This window comes from Entelurus aequoreus, linkage group LG17, assembly GCF_033978785.1.
Source record: "Entelurus aequoreus isolate RoL-2023_Sb linkage group LG17, RoL_Eaeq_v1.1, whole genome shotgun sequence".
In the NCBI taxonomy this organism is placed as follows: domain Eukaryota; kingdom Metazoa; phylum Chordata; class Actinopteri; order Syngnathiformes; family Syngnathidae; genus Entelurus; species Entelurus aequoreus.
In genome coordinates, this window is record NC_084747.1 from 46,601,426 (window position 1) to 46,621,991 (window position 20,566).

The 20,566-nt window shown below is 37.7% G+C and overlaps 1 protein-coding gene across 1 annotated transcript in view; it reads left to right on the top strand.

Annotated features, from left to right (window-relative positions):
• The first annotated feature begins 212 nt into the window (after positions 1-212).
• The window catches only part of LOC133631810 (proprotein convertase subtilisin/kexin type 5-like), a 199,221-nt gene continuing 178,867 nt past the window's right edge, over positions 213-20,566 (top strand). The window contains exons 1-2 of the mRNA XM_062023971.1: positions 213-218; positions 15,324-15,428. Coding sequence (XP_061879955.1) covers positions 213-218; positions 15,324-15,428 — 111 coding nt within the window. The remainder of the gene's footprint in view (positions 219-15,323; positions 15,429-20,566) is intronic.

Below are 20,566 nucleotides of genomic sequence, written 5' to 3' on the forward strand. Positions count from 1 at the left end.
TGTTGAGCGATATCAATTGCTCTGGCTGGGGGCAGCACAAAATTAGCTGGAGGCGGCCGCCGCACAATTTTGAACGCAGAAAAAACCATGATTAAGAATAATTTATTTGCTATAAAGTAGAGATGCACATTTTTTCCCCATCCATCCATTTTTCTAACACTTGTCCTAGGGCTTTGCGATAGTTTCTGCACAGCCGCTGCAATAAAGCATACATGGAGGTAGGGCTGGACAATTAATAACATTTTCAATTTCCACTGTTGCTTCTCACAATCATGAAAATATAATAATCGGGAAAAAAAGATCAATGGACCGAGCAACGTGCATGCAAATTCCAGAGCTTGTACAGAGGAAAAGATGAGTGAGCAAATAAGTGGAAAGAAAAGCACATTGACCAGAATTTTGGGATCTCACAATGGTTGCTACTTCCTATTTGACACAGCGCTAGTATGCCTAATCAATAATCACTAAACTCAACAGAAAGAGTACGTTTCCTATGATTTCTGCATTAGCATGACCGCGGACGGAATCCCATAACTGGCCAATAAAACGGAATCCGCTGTTAAACGCAAAATATCACGGAAATTGACATATATGTGAGTGAAATGCTGTCATTGTGAGGAGAAGGGAAACTTGTTTGGGTACCCCTCATTCATCCCCAAAACTAAACAAAGTTTTAAGGCGGCCGCTTGAAACAGCGACTAAGCTACGAAGCTAAAGATAGCAAGAACCATCCATACACCCACAACACATCTCATCTGCTTGTGTTGTTGTGAACGACATCATTGACGTACAAACCCCGTTTCCATATATAAACGGAATACAATGATTTGCAAATCATTGTATTCCGTTTATATTTACATCTAACTCAATTTCCCAACTCATATGGAAACAGGGGTTTGTAAGATCAATGTACAAACAGGTGAAAAGCAGTCGCAACTTGAGAGTCTCGCTCTCTCTCTTTTTTTTTCTTTTTCAAAACTGCTTCAAGTCGCCTCCTGCATGTCGAGCTGAAAACAACAGCACAGCACACTTCCCCCTTCACAATAATAGTGTGGCGCGCCACATCCGGTCTGACTGCGCTAACAAATTAAATGTCTCAAAAAAGTACCTAACACAAGCATAATGAACTTAAAGCACTTATTGATGCATTTACACAATTATTATGCTTTGACCTAAAATACTTAAAATAATACATAACATTTACTGAGAAGTAGTAGTAAATGTGAGGGATTTGCATTTAGTTAACAAATAATTTATAACATTTTATTTCACACAAAAAGCACACATTCTATGGTGGTAAAATAAGTGTGAATGGTAAAAAAACGGAATTAAAAACGGTTAATACGGAAAAACTGAATTGTGTAGTTTTTATATTGCTATTATTTAAATGTGTTATTATTATTTTACTTGTGGGGGGTGTATATTGTAGCGTCCCGGAAGAGTTAGTGCTGCAAGGGGTTCTGGGTATTTGTTCTGTTGTGTTTATGTTGTGTTACGGTGCGGATGTTCTCCCAAAATGTGTTTGTCATTCTTGTTTGGTGTGGGTTCACAGTGTGGCGCATATTTGTAACAGTGTTAAAGTTGTTTATACGGCCACCCTCAGTGTGACCTGCATTGCTGTTGACCAAGTATGCCTTGCATTCACTTGTGTGTGTGAAAAGCCGTAGCTATTATGTGACTGGGCCGGCACGCAAAGGCAGTGCCTTTAAGGCATGCCCCCAATATTGTTGTCTGGGTGGAAACCGGGAGAAATTCGGGAGAATGGTTGCCCCTGGAGATTTTCGGGAGGGGCACTGAAATTCGGGAGTCTCCCGGGAAAATCGGGAGGGTTGGCAAGTATGACTGGGAGACGCAACTGCTCTGTACTTCTCCCTACGTCCGTGTACCACTCCGTACAGCGGCGTAGTTTTTGAAACCGATACCGATAATTTCCAATATTACATTTTAAAGCATTTATCGTCCGATAATATCGGCAGTCCGATATTATCGGACATCTCTAGTGTTAAACTTAACTTTCTTGGTGGAGATAACAAACAAAAGCAACTGCATAACATATATATTCCTTCTTAGTGAGTTAACAAACAAAAGTGGTCGTAAAACCTGAAAAAAAGATTGCGGGCGGTGTTGCACTAAAACGAAAAATAACCTTGGTGGAAGTGACAAACAAAAGCAGCTGTAAAACGCAACTTTTTGGGCCGATGTAACACACAAATGGCACTTCACTGCAAAAAGTCAGTGTTCAAAAACAAGAAAAAAAATACAAAAATGAGGGGTATTTTATTTGAACTCAGCAAAATTATCTGCCAATAGAACAAGAAAATTTGGCTTGTCAAGACTTTCCAAAACAAGTAAAATTAGCTTCAATGAACCCAAAAATACCTTAAAATAAGAATATTCTCACTAATAACAAGTGCACTTTTCTTGGTAGAAAAAAAAAAAAAGAGACCTTTTTGCTCAATATGTTGAAAAATATTCTTAAATGAAGTAAATGCTAGTGCCATTATCTTGACATAATGATATGCGCTCGGCATTAAATTTCTTGAAACTAGCAAACTTATACTAAAAACTAATTTATTGTTCTTAATGGAAAGGCAACAAGGCAACCGCTTGTTACTCTCGGGGTCTCCTAGCCGCTCAGGCAAATCATATTGGCTAAAAATGCATTTTTCCATCGATAACATGACATCATCGCGCCAAGTGCGTGCTCTTTCAGTCAATTATTGTGCATATATACAGCCCGGCCCCCGGCCAAACATTTTTTTAATTGTAATTTTGAAGAATTTATCTGAATGTGCATGAACTATTTCTGTTCAAAATTGTTAGAAATGTCACATGTTAAATGTTTAAATATTAACTGTCAGTTTACTGTACTGTGCCAACTGTACTACTATATGAGTACCTATTTTCTATTGTTTCATTCATTGAAAATAAAACAGCAAAGTCCATTTGGCTGTCATCTGTTTTAATTATGAGACACAATTGTGTCAAAGTCATGATTTGTTTATTTCATGCTTGAAATAAGAAATTATTACTTTAAAAAAGTAGTTTTATACTTGTGAGTGTTGATGACACGGCTTTGCAACATTTGATATTCTAGTTTCAAGCATGTTTTACTCAATATAGGTCATCAAATCTCAGCAACAAGCTGTAATATCTTACTGAGATCATTTAGGACCAAAACTAGGGATGTCCGATAATGGCTTTTTGCCGATATCCGATATGCCGATATTGTCCAACTCTTTAATTACCGATACCGATATCAACCGATACCGATATCAACCGATATATACAGTCGTAGAATTAACACATTATTATGCCTAATTTGGACAACCAGGTATGGTGAAGATAAGGTACTTTTTAAAAAAATGAATCAAATAAAATAAGATAAATAAATTAAAAACATTTTCTTGAATAAAAAAAAAAAGTAAAACAATATAAAAACAGTTACATAGAAACTAGTAATTAATGAAAATTTGTAAAATTAACTGTTAAAGGTTAGTACTATTAGTGGACCAGCAGCACGCACAATCATGTGTGCTTACGGACTGTATCCCTTGCAAACTGTATTGATATATATTGATATATAATGTAGGAACCAGAATATTAATAACCGAAAGAAACAACCCTCTTGTGTGAATGAGTGTGAATGAGTGTAAATGGGGGAGGGAGGTTTTTTGGGTTGGTGCATTAATTGTAAGTGTATCTTGTGTTTTTTATGTGGATTTAATAAAAAAACAAAACCAAAAAACCCGATACTGATAATAAAAAAAACGATACCGATAATTTCCGATATTACATTTTAACGCATTTATCGGCCGATAATATCGGCAGATAAATAAATCTCTAACCAAAACCCTTAAAACAAGTAAAACACTCTAACATAAAATCTGCTTAGTGAGAAGAATTATCTTATCAGACAGAAAATAAGCAAATATCACCCTTATTTGAGATATTTCATCTTACTTAGATTTCAGTTTTTGCAGTGTCGACACAAAATAACAGAAACAAAAACATAACGAACTGAAGTAACAAACAAAAGAAGTCATAAAACATAACGCTCTTGGTGGAGGTAGTAAAATGCACATGAAAACATTGAAAAGGGACACCTTGGTGGCGGTATCAGACAGAGAAACGGTGTTTAACATAACCTGGCCGAAGGTAACAAACAAAAGCAAAAAAAAAACAGTTGGAAAACCAAACATTTTTGGCAGACATAACACAAAGGCACTAAGCAAACATAAAGCAGCAAATAAAACAACCTTACTGGAGGTAACACATCACATTGTGATAGTGGCAACAACTAAAAGGAGGTGGTAAAAACGTTCCTGGCAGAGGTAACACACAAACAAGACATGACAAACAATCTTGGTTATAAATTATAACCTTGGTGTAAGTAACACTTAAAAAGAAGCAACCTCTTCCCACGAAACCAAGGCAGTTTCCAAATAACTGACTTGGAGTAGACAACAAAGAAATTATGTTCAACCAATTTTCTTGCCGCAGGTAATGAGCAAAAGCTATTTGTTGGCAGAGGTGGCACACAAACACTGAACAAACCCAAAAAATTTTTTATGTTAAAGTTACCGTTCTCGCTGGAGGTAATAAAAAAGATAAAAAATATGTTCAAAGTCATGGTTTAGTTTCTTTGGAACATGCTTGACAAGGTCACACTGAAGTAGGGTTGTCCCGATAACAATATTTTGATACTTTTGGATACATTTCTAAATAAAGGGCACCACAAAAAATGGCATTATTGGCTTTATTTTAACAAAAAATCTTACGGTACATTAAACATATGTTTCTTATTTCAATCGAAGAACAACTTTGCCCTTAAATAAAATAGTGAACATACTAGACAACTTGTCTTTTACTAGTAAGTAAGCAAACAGAGGCTCCTAATTTGTCTGCTGACGAATGCAGCAACAAATTGTGTCATTTATCATTCTATTATTTTGTCAGAATTATAAAGGACAAGCTGTAAAAAATGGATTAGTAATCCACTTGTTCATTTACTGTTAATATCAGGTTATTTTTTGTTTCAACATGTTCTATCTACACTTCTGTTAAAATGTAATAAACACTTATTCTTCTGTTGTTTGATACTTTACATTAGTTTTGGATGATACCACAAATTTAGGTATCGATCCGATACCAAGTAGTTAGTTACAAGATCATACACTGGTCATATCAAAGTCCTCATGTGTCCAGGGACGTATTTCCTGACTTTATAAACATAATATGAATTCTAAAAGAAAGGAAAAAAGATTTTGTGACGATAAAAAATATCGATGTAATCATAGTAGTGTTGACTAAATACGCTATTGTACTTGGTATCATTACAGTGGATGTTAGGTGTAGATCCACCCATGGCATTTGTTTACATTCAGGAGTGCTATCTTTTGTTAGCGGTGACACCGGTGAGCTATTGTATCCTACTACGGTGTGTAGTGAAGCATGTTTAGCTATTCCTCATCCTGCAGGGATGATACTTGTAAGAAACGTACTTTATTCGTCACCATGGAGGCGAGGATTAGTGATTTATAAGTAGCTAAAACACTGCCGACTGCGGATAGATGTTAGCTGTTAGCTCGCTAGCCATGTCTTTAAACCACTTCTTCCTGAGGGCGTTTCAGTGTTATAGCTTCCCCTTTATCTTTAGTTTTCAGGCCAAAATGTGTCCGTTCTCCCTTTTCTGTCTACGCACCGTGTCTGACTGTAAGTACTCCGTGATGGTGCGCTGCCGAACATGCTCCTATGCTTGTAAAACCAGCAATGTCGTGACGAGACGAAGGCACACTGTCATGCCCGTTAAAAAAATAATGGGGAACCGGTATTTTTCAGAGTATAGTTCTGTTTTTGATTCATTAGTACCACGATACTATACTAGTAGAGATGTCGATAAATGCTTTAAAATGTAATATCGGTTAAATAAACAAAAAAAAATTAAAAATAAATAATAATGATAATAATACATTAATAATAATAATAATCAGAAATAAAATAAAATATAAACAGATACATATATATATATATATATATATATATATATATATATATACACACATATATATATACACATATATATATACACATATACACACACATACACATATATATATATATATATATATATGTATATATATATATATATATATATATATATATATATATATATATATATATATATATATATATATATATATATATATATATATATATATATATATATATATATATATATATACACACATATACACATACACATATAGGTATATATTAGTAATCCCTTTTCTATCGATGTATTTGTAGATATTACTTTGTTTTTTTTGTTGTTTCTTTCTTTTTGGGGTGGGGAGAGGTGGGTGATATGGGTGGGATACAAACAAAAATATTTTGACATTTAGGGCAGACAATAGATATATGATTTATGTGAATATGATGTAATGGATATGAATGTCTGATGCTGGATGTCAATTAAAAAAAAATTTAAAAAAATGTAATATCGGAAATTATCGGTTTCAAAATTATCGGTATCTGTTTAAAAAAGTAAAATGTATGACTTTATAAAACGCCGCTGTGTAGACGGACGTAGGGAGAAGTACAGAGCGCCAATAAACCTTAAAGGCACTGCCTTTGCGTGCCGGCCCAATCACATAATATCTACGACTTTTCACACACACAAGTGAATGCAACGCATACTTGGTCAACAGCCGTACAGGTCACACTGAGTATAAACAACTTTAACACTGTTACAAATATGCGCCACACTGTGAACCCACACCAAACAAGAATGACAAACACATTTCGGGAGAACATTTGCATCGTAACACAACATAAACACAAAAGAACAAATAGCCAGAACCCCTTGCAGCACTAACTCTTCCGGGACGCTACAATATACACCCCGCTACCCCCTACCCCCCTGCCCCTCCCACCTGGGGACGCTGTGGCGAAGTTGGGAGAGTGGCCGTGCCAGCAATCTGAGGGGTTACTGGTTCAATCCCCACCTTCTACCATCCTAGTCAGGTCCGTTGTGTCCTTGAGCAAGACACCCTGGCTCCTGATGGGCCTGGTTAGCGCCGTGCATGGCAGCTCCCGCCATCAGTGTGTGAATGGGTGAATGTGGAAATAGTGTCAAAGCGCTTTGAGTTCCTTAAAAAGGTAGAAAAGCGCTATACAAGTACAACCCATTTACCTCAACCCCGCCCACCTCAACCTCCTCATGCTCTCTCAGGGAGAGCATGTCCCAAATTCCAAGCTGCTGTTTTGAGGCATGTTAAAAAAAAAAAAAGCACTTTGTGACTTCAATAATAAATATGGCAGTGCCATGTTGGCACTTTTTTCCATAACTTGAGTTGATTTATTTTGGAAAACCTTGTTACATTGTTTAATGCATCCAGCGGGGCATCACAACAAAATGAGGCATATTAATGTGTTAATTCCACGACTGTATATATCGGTATCGGCAAAAAAGCCATTATCGGACATCTCTATATACTAGTACCGGTATACCGTACACTAGCACAGTTCAAATTGTCGGAAAAGGAGGAGGAAGAGGCGCAGCAAGAAAAGAAAGCAAATATACAAAACCACTGAAAACTTCAAAAGTTTAAATAAAGAAAACCACACCGACAATGTAATGTATTTTTTGGACTATAAGTCGCAGTTTTTTTCATAGTTTGGCCGGGGGTGTGACTTATTCTCAGGAGCGACTTATGTGTGAAATTATTAACACATTAGCGTAAAATATCAAATAATATTATTCATCTCAACCACGTAAGAGACTAGACGTATAAGATTTCATGGGATTTAGCGATTAGGAGTGACAGATTGTTTGGTAAACGTATAGCATGTTCTATATGTTATAGTTATTTGAATGACTTTTACCATAATATGTTACGTTAACATACCAGGCACGTTCTCAGTTGGTTATTTATGCCTCTTATAACGTACACTTATTCAGCCTGTTGTTCACTATTCTTTATTTATTTTAAATTGTCTTTCAAATGTCTATTCTTGGTGTTGGCTTTTATCAAATACATTTCCCCAAAAAATGCGACTTATATATGTTTTTTTTCCTTCTTTATTATGCATTTTCGGCCGGTGCGACTTATACTCCGGAGCAACTTACAGTCCGGAAAATACGGTATATGATATTTGGTGACAATGTAGCGACTGTTCTAGATTTCAAGACTTCAATTATTCTTTATTATTCTTGCTAATGAGTGGAGAAAGAGAGGTTTGGATTAAACAACATTGCCTTAAAAATGTTTTCCTTTGGACTGAGCCATTGAAGAAATCCTACTCTTTATTGTTGATTTCATGTAGACCGTGTAGCTGTGGACGACTGATTGCCAACATTAGTGGCACAGGCTAGTCTTGCACCATTTCTTGCTAGCGGTCCTCACAGAGGAGGCCACGTTAAGCCTGTCATCGTCTCCTCTCGTGGAGCTGTAATGCTGCCCTTTGCTCATTTGGTTATTCGCACGCAGACACCACACGCACTTTCACATAAAGCATTCATCGAGATCCTCTTGTTTAATGTAGCAGCACACTTGTCCACAGGCATATCCTGAACTGGCTATGTAGTAAACATTTTTAAATATTGAAAACATACACTGTTGGAATTTTGTTTTGAGTGATTTTGCTTAGTTATGTGATTCATGAACAAAGTGATACATCATAACCAGAGGTGGGTAGTAACGTGCTACATTTACTCCGTTACATCTACTTGAGTAACTTTTGGGATGAATTGTACTTCTAAGAGTACCGTATTTCCTTGAATAGCCACCGGGGCGCTAATTAATTTAAAACCTCCTGTCACTCCGGCGCTTACCAGAAGCCTGCGGGATGGGCAAACATGCGCTAATTATTTTAAAACCTCTTCTCACTCCGGCGCTTACCTCATCATGAAAAACACATTTAATAAAAAAAACGTTATTATGGTCTTACCTTAAGGCAAGGGTCAGGCACCAGGTAGCCCGTAAGGACCAGATGAGTAGCCCGCCAGCCTGTTCTAAAAATAGCTCAAATAGCAGCACTTACCAGTGAGCTGCCTCTATTTTTTAAATTGTATTTGTTTACTAGCAAGCTGGTCTCGCTTTGCCCGACATTTTTAATTCTAAGAGAGACAAAACTCAAATAGAATTTGAAAATCCAAGAAAATATTTTAAAGACTTGGTCTTCACTTGTTTGACAATTTAAATCAATGTTCAAGTACATTTATTTTTATTTTTATTGTAACGAATAATAAATACATTTTAATTTAATTCTTCATTTTAGCTTCTGTTTTTTCGACGAAGAATATTTGTGAAATATTTCTTCAAACTTATTCAAAAAAATTATTCTGGCAAATCTAGAAAATCTGTAGAATCAAATTTAAATCTTATTTCAAGGTCTTTTGAATTTCTTTTAAAATTTTTGTTCTGGAAAATCTACAAGAAATAATGATTTGTCTTTGTTAGAAATATAGCTTGGTCCAATTTGTTATATATTCTAACAAAGTGTAGATTGGATTTTAACCTATTTAAAACATGTCATCAAAATTCTAAAATTAATCTTAATCAGGAAAAATTACTAATGATGTTCCATAAATTCTTTTTTAATGTTTTTCTCCTTTTTTTCGGTTGAATTTTGAATTTTAAAGAGTCAAAATTGAAGATAAACTATGTTTAAAAATTTAATTGTCATTTTTTTCGTGTTTTCTCCTCTTTTAAACCGTTCAATTAAGTGTAAATATCATTAATTTTTAATAATAACATAGAGTTAAAGGTAAATTGAGCAAATTGGCTATTTCTGGCAATTTATTTAAGTGTGTATCAAACTGGTAGCGCCTCGCATTAATCAGTACCCAAGAAGTAGCTCTTGGTTTCAAAAAGGTTGGTGACCCCTGCCTTAAGGTATAAATGAAGTCCATGTGCAGCTCCTTTTGAAGAAAAGCATGGATAACTTGTTTATAGAAGTCTTCCTTATCTTTCTTCAGTTTTAAAAGTCTCGCTGTCTCGATGGAGATCTTCCTTTTAAGTATTACCGCCTGCTTCGATTGAAAGTCCAGTTTAGAAAACTGTTTTATTTTAGATATGTAATCCTCCATGGTAAAAATGCAAGCAAACAATGGATGCGCACTCTTGCTGCTTGTTGTCTTCTTCTGCAGCACCGGTCTTCTGCAGTACCAGCAGTCGCAAGAAGGATCACTAGCGCCCTCTACCACCAGGAGGCGGGAGTCATTTAATGACTCATATTTGACCCGGCGGAAGTGCCAAGCATGCGCTAATTATTTTGCGAAACGAATTTGACCCGGCTTTAATTCGAGGCATGCGAATACCATATTCCCGGCGCCAATTCAAGGAAATATGGTAGTTTTAATGCAACATACTTTTACTTGAATATATTTATAGAGAAGAAATGCTACTTTTACTCCGCTCCATTTATCCACATTCAGCTCGCTACTCGCCACTGATTTTTATCGATCTGTTAATGCACGCTTTGTTTGTTTTGGTTTGTCAGACAGACCTTCAAAGTAGGATCTATCGCATGCCTGCGTTTCACCAATCAAATGCAGTCACCGGTGACGTTTGACCCCGTTTCACCGATCTAACAGAGCCAGGCGGTCACGTGATTAACTGCACATAAAGTGTCAGCGGCAAACAACAAGCTTAAGCTTACATGAACTCAACGTCAAATTTGAGGAAGCACATGGCGGTAAGTAACGTTAGTAGATATTTTGGCTGTCACCGTAGGCTGATGTTAGCTTCCCTGCTATGAATCACTGTCAAATGTACATCGTGTGGGGACATTTATTAACGCACTGCAGCCTCAGACACACACACACACACACACACACAAACACACACACACACGGTCGCACACACACACACACACACACACACACACACACACACACACACACACACACACACACACACACACACACACACACACACACACACACACACACACACACACACACACACACACACACACACACACACACACACACACACACACGCATGCATAGAAACACCAATCAGTGTGTTCCCAGTTGCAGCCCACACCTATCAGTTTATGGTTTGCGTAAAGGCTAACTTGTTATTTTCCTTTGTAATCTCTGCCTACTGAGCCTATGGTGCTGTTAAGTTATTGTGGCTCAATTTGCCTTAATTTTTTATGTTAATGTATTATTATTTAATATATATTATTGTTTTAGTTGCTTAAGAAATATTCCTGGCTCTGAATCTGCTCATTGCTATTTTTATGTTTTTGTGCATTATTTGTTGCCGTCATCATTAAACGAACAGGTTACTCATCAGTTACTCAGTACTTGAGTAGTTTTTTCACAACATACTTTTTACTTTTACTCAAGTAAATATTTGGGTGACTACTCCTTACTTTTACTTGAGTAATACATCTCTAAAGTAACAGTACTCTTACTTGAGTACAATTTCTGGCTACTCTACCTACCTCTGATCATAACCCAGTATTACCACAAGTGGCTGTGCTTCCTGGAGGAAGGTTGCAACATAGTTCCAAGTAACCATAGATTCAGAGTTGTGACTTAAAGTATGATTAAAAAAAAGAAGGGGCAAACTTCTAAAAATGTTTAGAACCTGAGACTATTATTAGAGTGTTACTTAAAATAAGCCTGGCTCTTAGAGAATGTTGACTTAAGGGGACAAAAAGTCCCTGAACTGTGCAATGCAGGTTCATGGCTGTACAGTTTTTTAATGCATTTTTATGTTTACCGTTAGCTTTTTTCAAATGTGGCCTTTGAACCTAAACACAAACCAGGGGGCTGTTTGCCTTACATTTGTTGGACTTTTAATGAATTATGTCATCATCATTTCTTTTTATTCCTTTCATGAAAACGCATATATATACAAGCCACGTACAGTTGACACTTTCATTGTTTTTTGTTTCTTATACATTTCCATGATCAGAAAGGAGCAGATGGAAGAATACTATTCTTATATTTATCTGCCCCCTTTTTAACACCAATTATTTTAGATGACTTTATAACTGTTCCCTCCACCAACACCCGAACTCCAACATACTTTTTAATTTTCGTTTAAGCATTCAGTTTGATATAATTCCAGTTGTGTCCTTTTGTAACTCTTTTTAAATTCAAATATATTCCTGCAACTTTTTAAGTCTTTCTTTAGAGAATTCCATGCTTTCACACCAACAACAGACAACTATGTAAACACAAATAGTCAGTTCCAGGGTTAAATTTGTGTTGAAAACAACATTTTGTTGCACTTGTGCAATGACAATGCCCCTACTCTTCAGGGCGCAGCCTCCGGTCTTCAGGCCAGGGTCTTCTAAAGAAGTGTTTTTTAACCACTGTGCCGCGGCACACGAGTGTGCTGTGAGATACAGTCTGGTGTGCTGTGGGAGATTATCTAATTTCACCTATTTGGGTTAAAAATATTTTTGCAAACCAGTTATTATAGTCTGCAAATGATGTGTTGTTGTTGAGTATCGGTGCTGGCTAGAGCTCGTCAGAGTAACCGTGTAATACTCCTCCGTATCAGTAGGTGGCAGCCGGTAGCTAATTGCTTTGTAAATGTCGGAAACAGCGGGAGGCAGTGTGTAGGTAAAAAGGTGTCTTAGTGCCCTAAGAAAAGGCATTGAAGCTTAGGGAAGGCTACGCATAACGAAACTAAAACTAAACTGGCTACAAAGTAAACAAAAACAGAATGCTGGACGACAGCAAAGACTTACTGTGGAGCAAAGACGCCGTCCACAATGTACATCTAAACAGGACATGACAATCAACAATGTCCCTACAAAGAAGGATAAAAACATAAAAACAACTGAAATATTCTTGATTGCTAAAACAAAGTAGATGCGGGAAATATCGCTCAAAGGAAGACATGAAACTGCTACAGGAAAATACCACAAAAAGAGAAAAAGCCACCAAGCGCAAGACAAGAACTAAAACACTACACACAGGAAAACAGCAAAAAAGTCCAAATAAGTCACGGCGTGATGTGACAGGTGGTGACAGTACACCTACTTTGAGACAAGAGCTATAGTGATGCATGCTTGGTTATGGTTTAAAGTCATATCCAACAATGAGTTTCGTTTTTTAATGATTTCTGCTGGTGGTGTGCCTCCGGATTTTTTCAATGAATAAATTGCGCTTTGGCTCAGAAAAGGTTGAAACACACTGTTCTAAAGATCCCAAAAACTTGTTTTAAAACACTTGGAGACCTGGCATTCCAGGCTATAGCTCCCAGACTCTGGAACAATTTTCACCAGTCCCTCTGTGATCTTGACTGTTTAAACTTTTAAGAAACATTTGAAAACTTCTCTTTTTAGTAAAGCTTTTAGTTAATGCACCTTTTTAATTATCATTTTTAATCCACTTTGTATCCTTTTTATGATGTTGCCCCTGTTAAATTAATTAAATTGAATTGTTGTCTTCCTTCACCTATGTTTTGTACAGCGCTTTGTGATTTTATCTGTGAAAAGTGCTTTATACATAAAATGTACTTACTTACAATGAAGATCCATCCATCCAAATTGGCCGTCATGTAACTTGTATTATCTCTACTGACCTAAAACAACCTATTTAAAAAGGCCAAATAAAACCAAAACAATGAAAATCCATTAATGCTTGCTGTACTGCACTTTTGACTGATACTGGGGCGGTATGGCTCGGTTGGTAGAGCGGCCGTGCCAGCAACTTGAGGGTTCCAGGTTCGATTCCCGCTTTTGCTATCATAGTCACTGCTGTTGTGTCCTTGGGCAAGACACTTTACCCACCTGCTCCCAGTGCCACCCACACTGGTTTAAATGTAACTTAGAAATTGGGTTTCACTATGTAAAGCGCTTTGAGTCACTAGAGAAAAGCGCTATATAAATATAATTCACTAGTTCACTTCACAGGTACAGATAGATACAAATTCTACACATGGTTCGTTCTTGTTGACAATTTTTTTAAAGGTCTTCTGTATTTATTTCCTTTTCTCACCAAGATGTACAGTTTTGGGGGTTATGGACGAACAAGCTCTGGTAGCCAAGTTGTAGAGTGACTAACTCCTCGCTAGTTATTAGAGATGTCCGATAATGGCTTTTTTGCAGATATTCCGATATTGTCCAACTCTTAATTACTGATTCTGATATCAACCGATACCGATATATACAGTCGTGGAATTAACACATTATTATGCCTAATTTTGTTGTGATGCCCCGCTGGATGCATTAAGCAATGTAACAAGGTTTTTCAAAATAAATCAACTCAAGTTATGGAAAAAAAATGCCAACATGGCACTGCCATATTTATTATTGAAGTCACAAAGTGCATTGTTTTTTTTAACATGCCTCAAAACCGCAGCTTGGAATTTGGGACATGCTCTCCCTGAGAGTATGAGGAGGTTGTTGGGGGCGAGGTAGCGGGGGGTGTATATTGTAGCGTCCCGGAAGAGTTAGTGCCGCAAGGGGTTCTGGGTATTTGTTCTGTTGTGTTTATGTTGTGTTACGGTGCGGATGTTCTCCCGAAATGTGTTTGTCATTCTTGTTTGGTGTGGGTTCACAGTGTGGCGCATATTTGTAACAGTGTTAAAGTTGCTTATACGGCCACCCTCAGTGTGACCTGTATGGCTGTTGACCAAGTATGCCTTGCATTCCCTTGTGTGTGTGAAAAGCCGTAGATATTATGTGATTGGTCCGGCACGCAAAGGCAGTGCCTTTAAGGTTTATTGGCGCTCTGTACTTCTCTCTACGTCCGTGTACCACTCCGGCGTTTTAAAAAGTCATACAATTTACTTTTTGAAACCGATACCGATAATTTCCGATATTACATTTTAAAGCATTTATTGCCGATATTATCGGACATCTCTACTAGTTATATATGATAATTGTCACCTTTTTACAACAAAAATTCATGAAAAGACTGCACAATCCCTCGTGTTGCAAAACACTGCAATGGTAACTTGGTCCAGAGAAGAATGATGTTGAACTGTCCCCTCGTCATCACTTTTTCATTCCGTCCTGTCGGTGCATGCAGTTTGTTTCATGAGCTGAAAGCTGATCTAATGGGGGCTGTCTGGCGTTGGAGTTCAGCCACGGATCAGTGACGCGACCGCGCGAGCCTTGGGGGGCCTTGACGCTCTGATCATGTGAAGGGATTGTATGGTCTTTATCAATTATTAATACTAATCGCCACAGAGTCGCTGCCCTTCTATTCAGGTCCTCCCTTCTCTGTCACTGTCGACATTTTGTGTGTTGAAATCAATCCACCTTCTGTCTTTTTCTTGGGGGCGGGGGGAATGTGAAACAGTTAGCACAAAAATAATGATTCTGATATTGTTCTTTCACAGATTGGAGACTTGAAAGACCACTACCACTTCTTCCACAGTCGGACAATAAAGAGGTCGACTTTGTCCAGTCGTGGACGCCATAGTTTCATTTCAATGGAGCCCAAGGTGAGCATGTTGTCCTTTTTGCAGGTGCTTTATCCATGTTCATGTTTGCCGTAGGGGTGTAACGGTACGTGTATTTGCATTGAACCGTTTCGGTACGGGGGGTTCGGTTCGGAGGTGTACCGAACGAGTTTCCACACGGACATATTAAGTAGCATACCGCACGTTGTGTAAACAATGCACACCAAGGCACAACACATTGCATGTTAGCAATGACCGGGCTACGACAACATGTAAAAGCCAGAGCTGGAAGACCCTCCTGCCTCGTTAAGATCTCCCGTTTGTGAACACTTCGGTGCGATACAACAATGGAGGACGGAGGTTTGCCGACATTGTTCAGCAGTTGCTTCTGACAACACGTCAAACATGCTAACCCATTTGCAGCGTCACCACCGCATTCAAGCAGCCTCTCCTCGGCGAGTCAGGCAGGGCTAAAGCAATAACAAATGTTTTTATAGCAGCAGATTTAAGTCCATATTGCATTAAGAACTAGATTTTGACCCACTTCTATGGTGGAAGAACAATGAGCCCATATATCCTCTTATTGCCAAGTTAGCCAGGCTGGGGGTGGGAAAGAAAAGTTAATCTGAGGCTGAGTTGACTTGAAACTGTTTAATGTTGCACTTTTTATATGTAGAAGAAAAGTTTTGTCATTTTATTTAATCTGAGCAACAACTTGGGGCAGTTTAATGTTGATCAACGTGGACCCCGACTTAAACAAGTTGAAAAACGTATTCGGGTGTTACCATTTAGTGGTCAATTGTACGGAATATGTTCTGTACTGTGCATGTTGGAGCCAGTTGGAGCCTAGTTACAGTGTAGCCGTTACAGTGCAATCTACTAATAAAAGTTTCAATCAATCAATCAATCAAAAAAAAGCACTTTATATGTAGAAAGGTTTTGTTAAGAAACCATTCTGAGCCTTAACTTATGTAGTTTTTATTTTATATATTTTGACCACATTAACCCTGGCAATGGACCCTGTGTGTATACCGTATATTACCAAATAGTAGCCCGGGCGTTTATTTCACAAAATCAATTTTGGAGACAGGCGTTTAAAAGAAGCAGGCGGTTATTTGCACAAGGCTTTTATTTATTTTTGCACCAGCCTGCACCAGGCCATTATTTGGTTACAATAATTACTGTCCAGTATTTTTTTTTCGTACAAAAAACTTTAAATGTAAAAGCTATTGTAAACATACAAACAAAAAAACAAGAGATCAACATGAGGTAGGCTATCAAAAGACAAGAGATCAACAAGGCCTCAACATGGCAGTAGTGCAACTATTGTCAAATAGAATACCAATACTAAAAATAAATAAACTTTTTGAATAAAGCAGGCTACCGGGGAAAAAAAATTATGGTACCAAGTACTCAAGTATAAAACCCACCATCAAAACAGAACAATAATACTGTCAAATAAAATAAAGGCTACAGTACTCCAAGTTTTAAATAAAGCAGCATACAGGAAAAATAAATTATGGTACAGAGTACTCTATAAAACCATAAAAACAATAATACTGCAGCAAACGCAACCCCAGTAGCATTTTAATCTAAATTATGCAAATAACAGCCCATGGGCGGCTATTTGGACATAGGCGGTTATTAGGAAGAGGCGGTTAATTCACAAAATGGGGTCAGACCCCGGGCGGCTATTAGGACATGGGCGGTTATTTGCCCAAGGGCGTTTATTTGGTAATATACGGTATGTATGTTATGCCATTGTTTACAAATTTGGTAAATAAATAACCAAAAAACTTATATTTTGTTGTTTTCTTACTGTACCGAAAATGAACCGAACCGTGACCTCTAAACCGAGGTACGTACCGAACCGAAATTTTTGCGTACCGTTACACCCCTGGTTTGCCGTCACAATGGTACTTGATATTACATTTCTTTGTTGTTCTTTTAGTGTTATTTCCTCAGATTTGAGCCATGTCATGTGACTACTACCCCTTTTCCACTCTTAATGATCGACAGTCTAACAAACACGGGTCATTTTTTTCTCTATAAGGCTCCCCCCTGCAAATACGAGTTCAAACAGTGACTCGGGCAGCACATTATTTATGACAAATGATATACATGCTATTTGTTTTGATATGTTTTGGCTGTCCTGTTTACTTCTAACCTACATGTTGCACTTGGCTCAACTCCCAAGGTCATTTATTCCATTTGGGCCAGCGAATACTTTAAAAAGTGCAATTTTACCTGGTATAAACCCTCCCCCGGTCCACTTCCCTACAACAGGTCATGCATCAGACCCTGACTCCATTATTGATGCCGCCTGAACCCTACACTGCATCGATGCACTGGCTTTTGTTTAGTTCTACAAGGCTGATTAACCAGAGTCTGCTACTGACTTCATTGAAATGCACACAACACAGTGATGAATAAAACAGCTCTCTGAGACCTTAAATCCCTGCCAGTAAACTTTTGTTTGCACTTGTCCAAAGTCTGACTTCCATCCATCCATTCATTTCCTACCGCTTTTCCCTTTTTGGGGTCGCTGGAGCCTATCTCAGCTGCATTCGGGCGGTAGGCGGGGTACACCCTGGAGAAGTCGCCACCTCATCGCAGGGCCCAAAGTCTGACTTATTATTATTAATTATCATTATCTGTTTCATAGTGGCTATTATTTAGAATTTGTGCAAAACCCCAAAATGTTCATTTTTGTTGAAGCAAATTTAGCTACCGAGCTGCACTGTTCAGTTCGGTTTGTCACTGTAAGTGACAGATGGATCAGGCTTGCATTTGTACAGTAGGTAGGGGTGTAACGGTACGTGTATTTGTATTGAACCGTTTCGGTACGGGGGGTTCGGTTCGGAGGTGTACCGAACGAGTTTCCACACGGACATATTAAGTAGCGTAGCGACCGTTGTGTAAACAATGCACACCGAGGCACAACACACGGCATGCTAGCAGCTAACGGGCTACAATAGACTGACCATACGTCCTCTTTTCACCGGACATGTCCTCTTTTGCGGAGCTGTCAGGGCGGAGTTTCTTAAATGCCTCAAATGTCCGGCATTTTGATTTAGGGTTGCGTGTATTTTCAATGTACGTTCAGGGTTAAGAAGGGGTTAAAAACAAAACAAATTGTGCATGCAGCAGCATTCATGAGGGAGGGGCAGAGACAGAGAGAGCGAGAGAGTTATGATAAACGCTAGGGCTGCAACAACTAATCGATTAAATCGATTATAAAAATAGTTGGCGATTAATTTAGTCATCGATTCGTTGGATCCATGCTATGCGCATGCGCAGAGGCTACTTTTTAAAACACATTTTTTTTATAAACCTTTATTTATAAACTGCAACATTTACAAACAGCTGAGAAACAATAATCAAAATAAGTATGGCGCCAGTATGCTGTTTTTTTAAAATAAAATACTGGAAAGGATAGAAATGTAGTTTGTCTCCTTTATCCGATTATTAACCGATTAATCGAAGTAATAATCGACAGATTAATCGATTATCAAATTACTTGTTAGTTGCAGTCCTAATAAACGCGCATGCGTCGCCAGGCTCTGCTTTTTATCCATAGATTTATCACATTTAATTTTTTATTATCTATAGCAGGGGTGTCAAAAGTGTGCCCCGGAGGCCATTTGCAGCCCACAGCTAATGTTTTAAAGGCCCACGGCACATTCTAAAAATACTATTAAAATAAACAAAAACATAACAAAAGTCAAATAAAAAAGCTTAAAGGTTAAATGTAATTTAGAAAAAGTTGCAATGTTGACTAATAAAACAAAGCTGTTTTTTTTTGCTTTCAAACTGTCATTGCTCAAAACATAATATTGAATCAAAATCAATGTTATTATGAATTATTGACCTATCCAAGGTTCTGATTACTTCACATCAAATATTCCACTAAGAAAAATATTATTGGCGGAAGATTTTGCAAATTTGGTAAATAAATAACCCACAAATGTATATTTTGTTGTTTTGTTACCGTACCGAAAATGAACCGAACCGTGACCTCTAAACCGAGGTACGTACCGAACTGAAATTTTTGTGTACCGTTACACCCCTAACAGTAGGTATGCAATGTTTGCGTCCGCTGCTGAAATAGTTTGACATAATTGTTGGACAGTGTGTAATTCACCATAAATCTAACAAAAAGAAGACAAACCTGACACCACATACAACTTTCCTGACTTTGGGATAATTTTGAGTCGTTCTTTCAATGATATCCCGCAAGGTGGCGGTTATCGTTAATAACTAGTTTGGAAAGTGACGGGTAAGGTCACTTTAAGTTTACATTTGGATGTGAACACAAGGATTTTTTTTACATTAAGTCAAGTTAGCTGGTTTTGTAGCCCATCTTCTGCAAGCCATCTCAGACCTCTTTTTTCTCTCAACATACTGGCTTTCTTGGCCCTGCCATTTTGGAGCGTGATTCGTGTCCTGGTACCAGCTGGCCTAGAGACTCTGGCCTGATCAGGCTAGAAAGATTAAAAGAGATAAAAAAAAAAAAAAAGTGTGTAGGAGGGAAGAAGGAAAGGTGGCGTGCCGAGGAGTTTAGGCGGTGCTGTGTGCGTAATCGCCATGATGGCTAGTTAGTCTGCCACGCAGCTAATTACGTCTCGCTATAATCACCGCCGTGTGTTTATGCGTGCGGGAGTGAGTCAGACGGGCGGGAAGCGGTGTCGTGAACTTGTTCTAGCGCATCCACGCAAGTTACCGTCGACACATGGCACTTTATGGCGTCGTTTTAGGCATGGTGTTGCCTTGTTATCAGGTCAAAGAACTTCTAGTTGCATTGTTACCTTCATAGCTGCATGTATTGAATTGCTGAACTTAGTAACACAGTGCATAGCCTTAAGGCTGCAGCTAACGATTATTTTTCTATCGATTAATCTATAGATTATTTTTTCGATTAATCGGTTAATCTATAGATTATTTTTTTCCGATTAATCTATAGATTATTTTTCCTTTTACCGATTATTTTTTTATTCAAAATGAAGATGAAAAAATAAATGTAGGCCTGTTTTTTCAAAAGGCATGGCTTTTATTTACAAAAAAAAAGAAGTATGGCCACTCAGTCAACATTGACAACAACATGACTAAATATTCTGTAACAATGTAAACATTTAAAACTTTTAACATTTAACAAAATTAAAAGTAGCTTATTTGCTTTT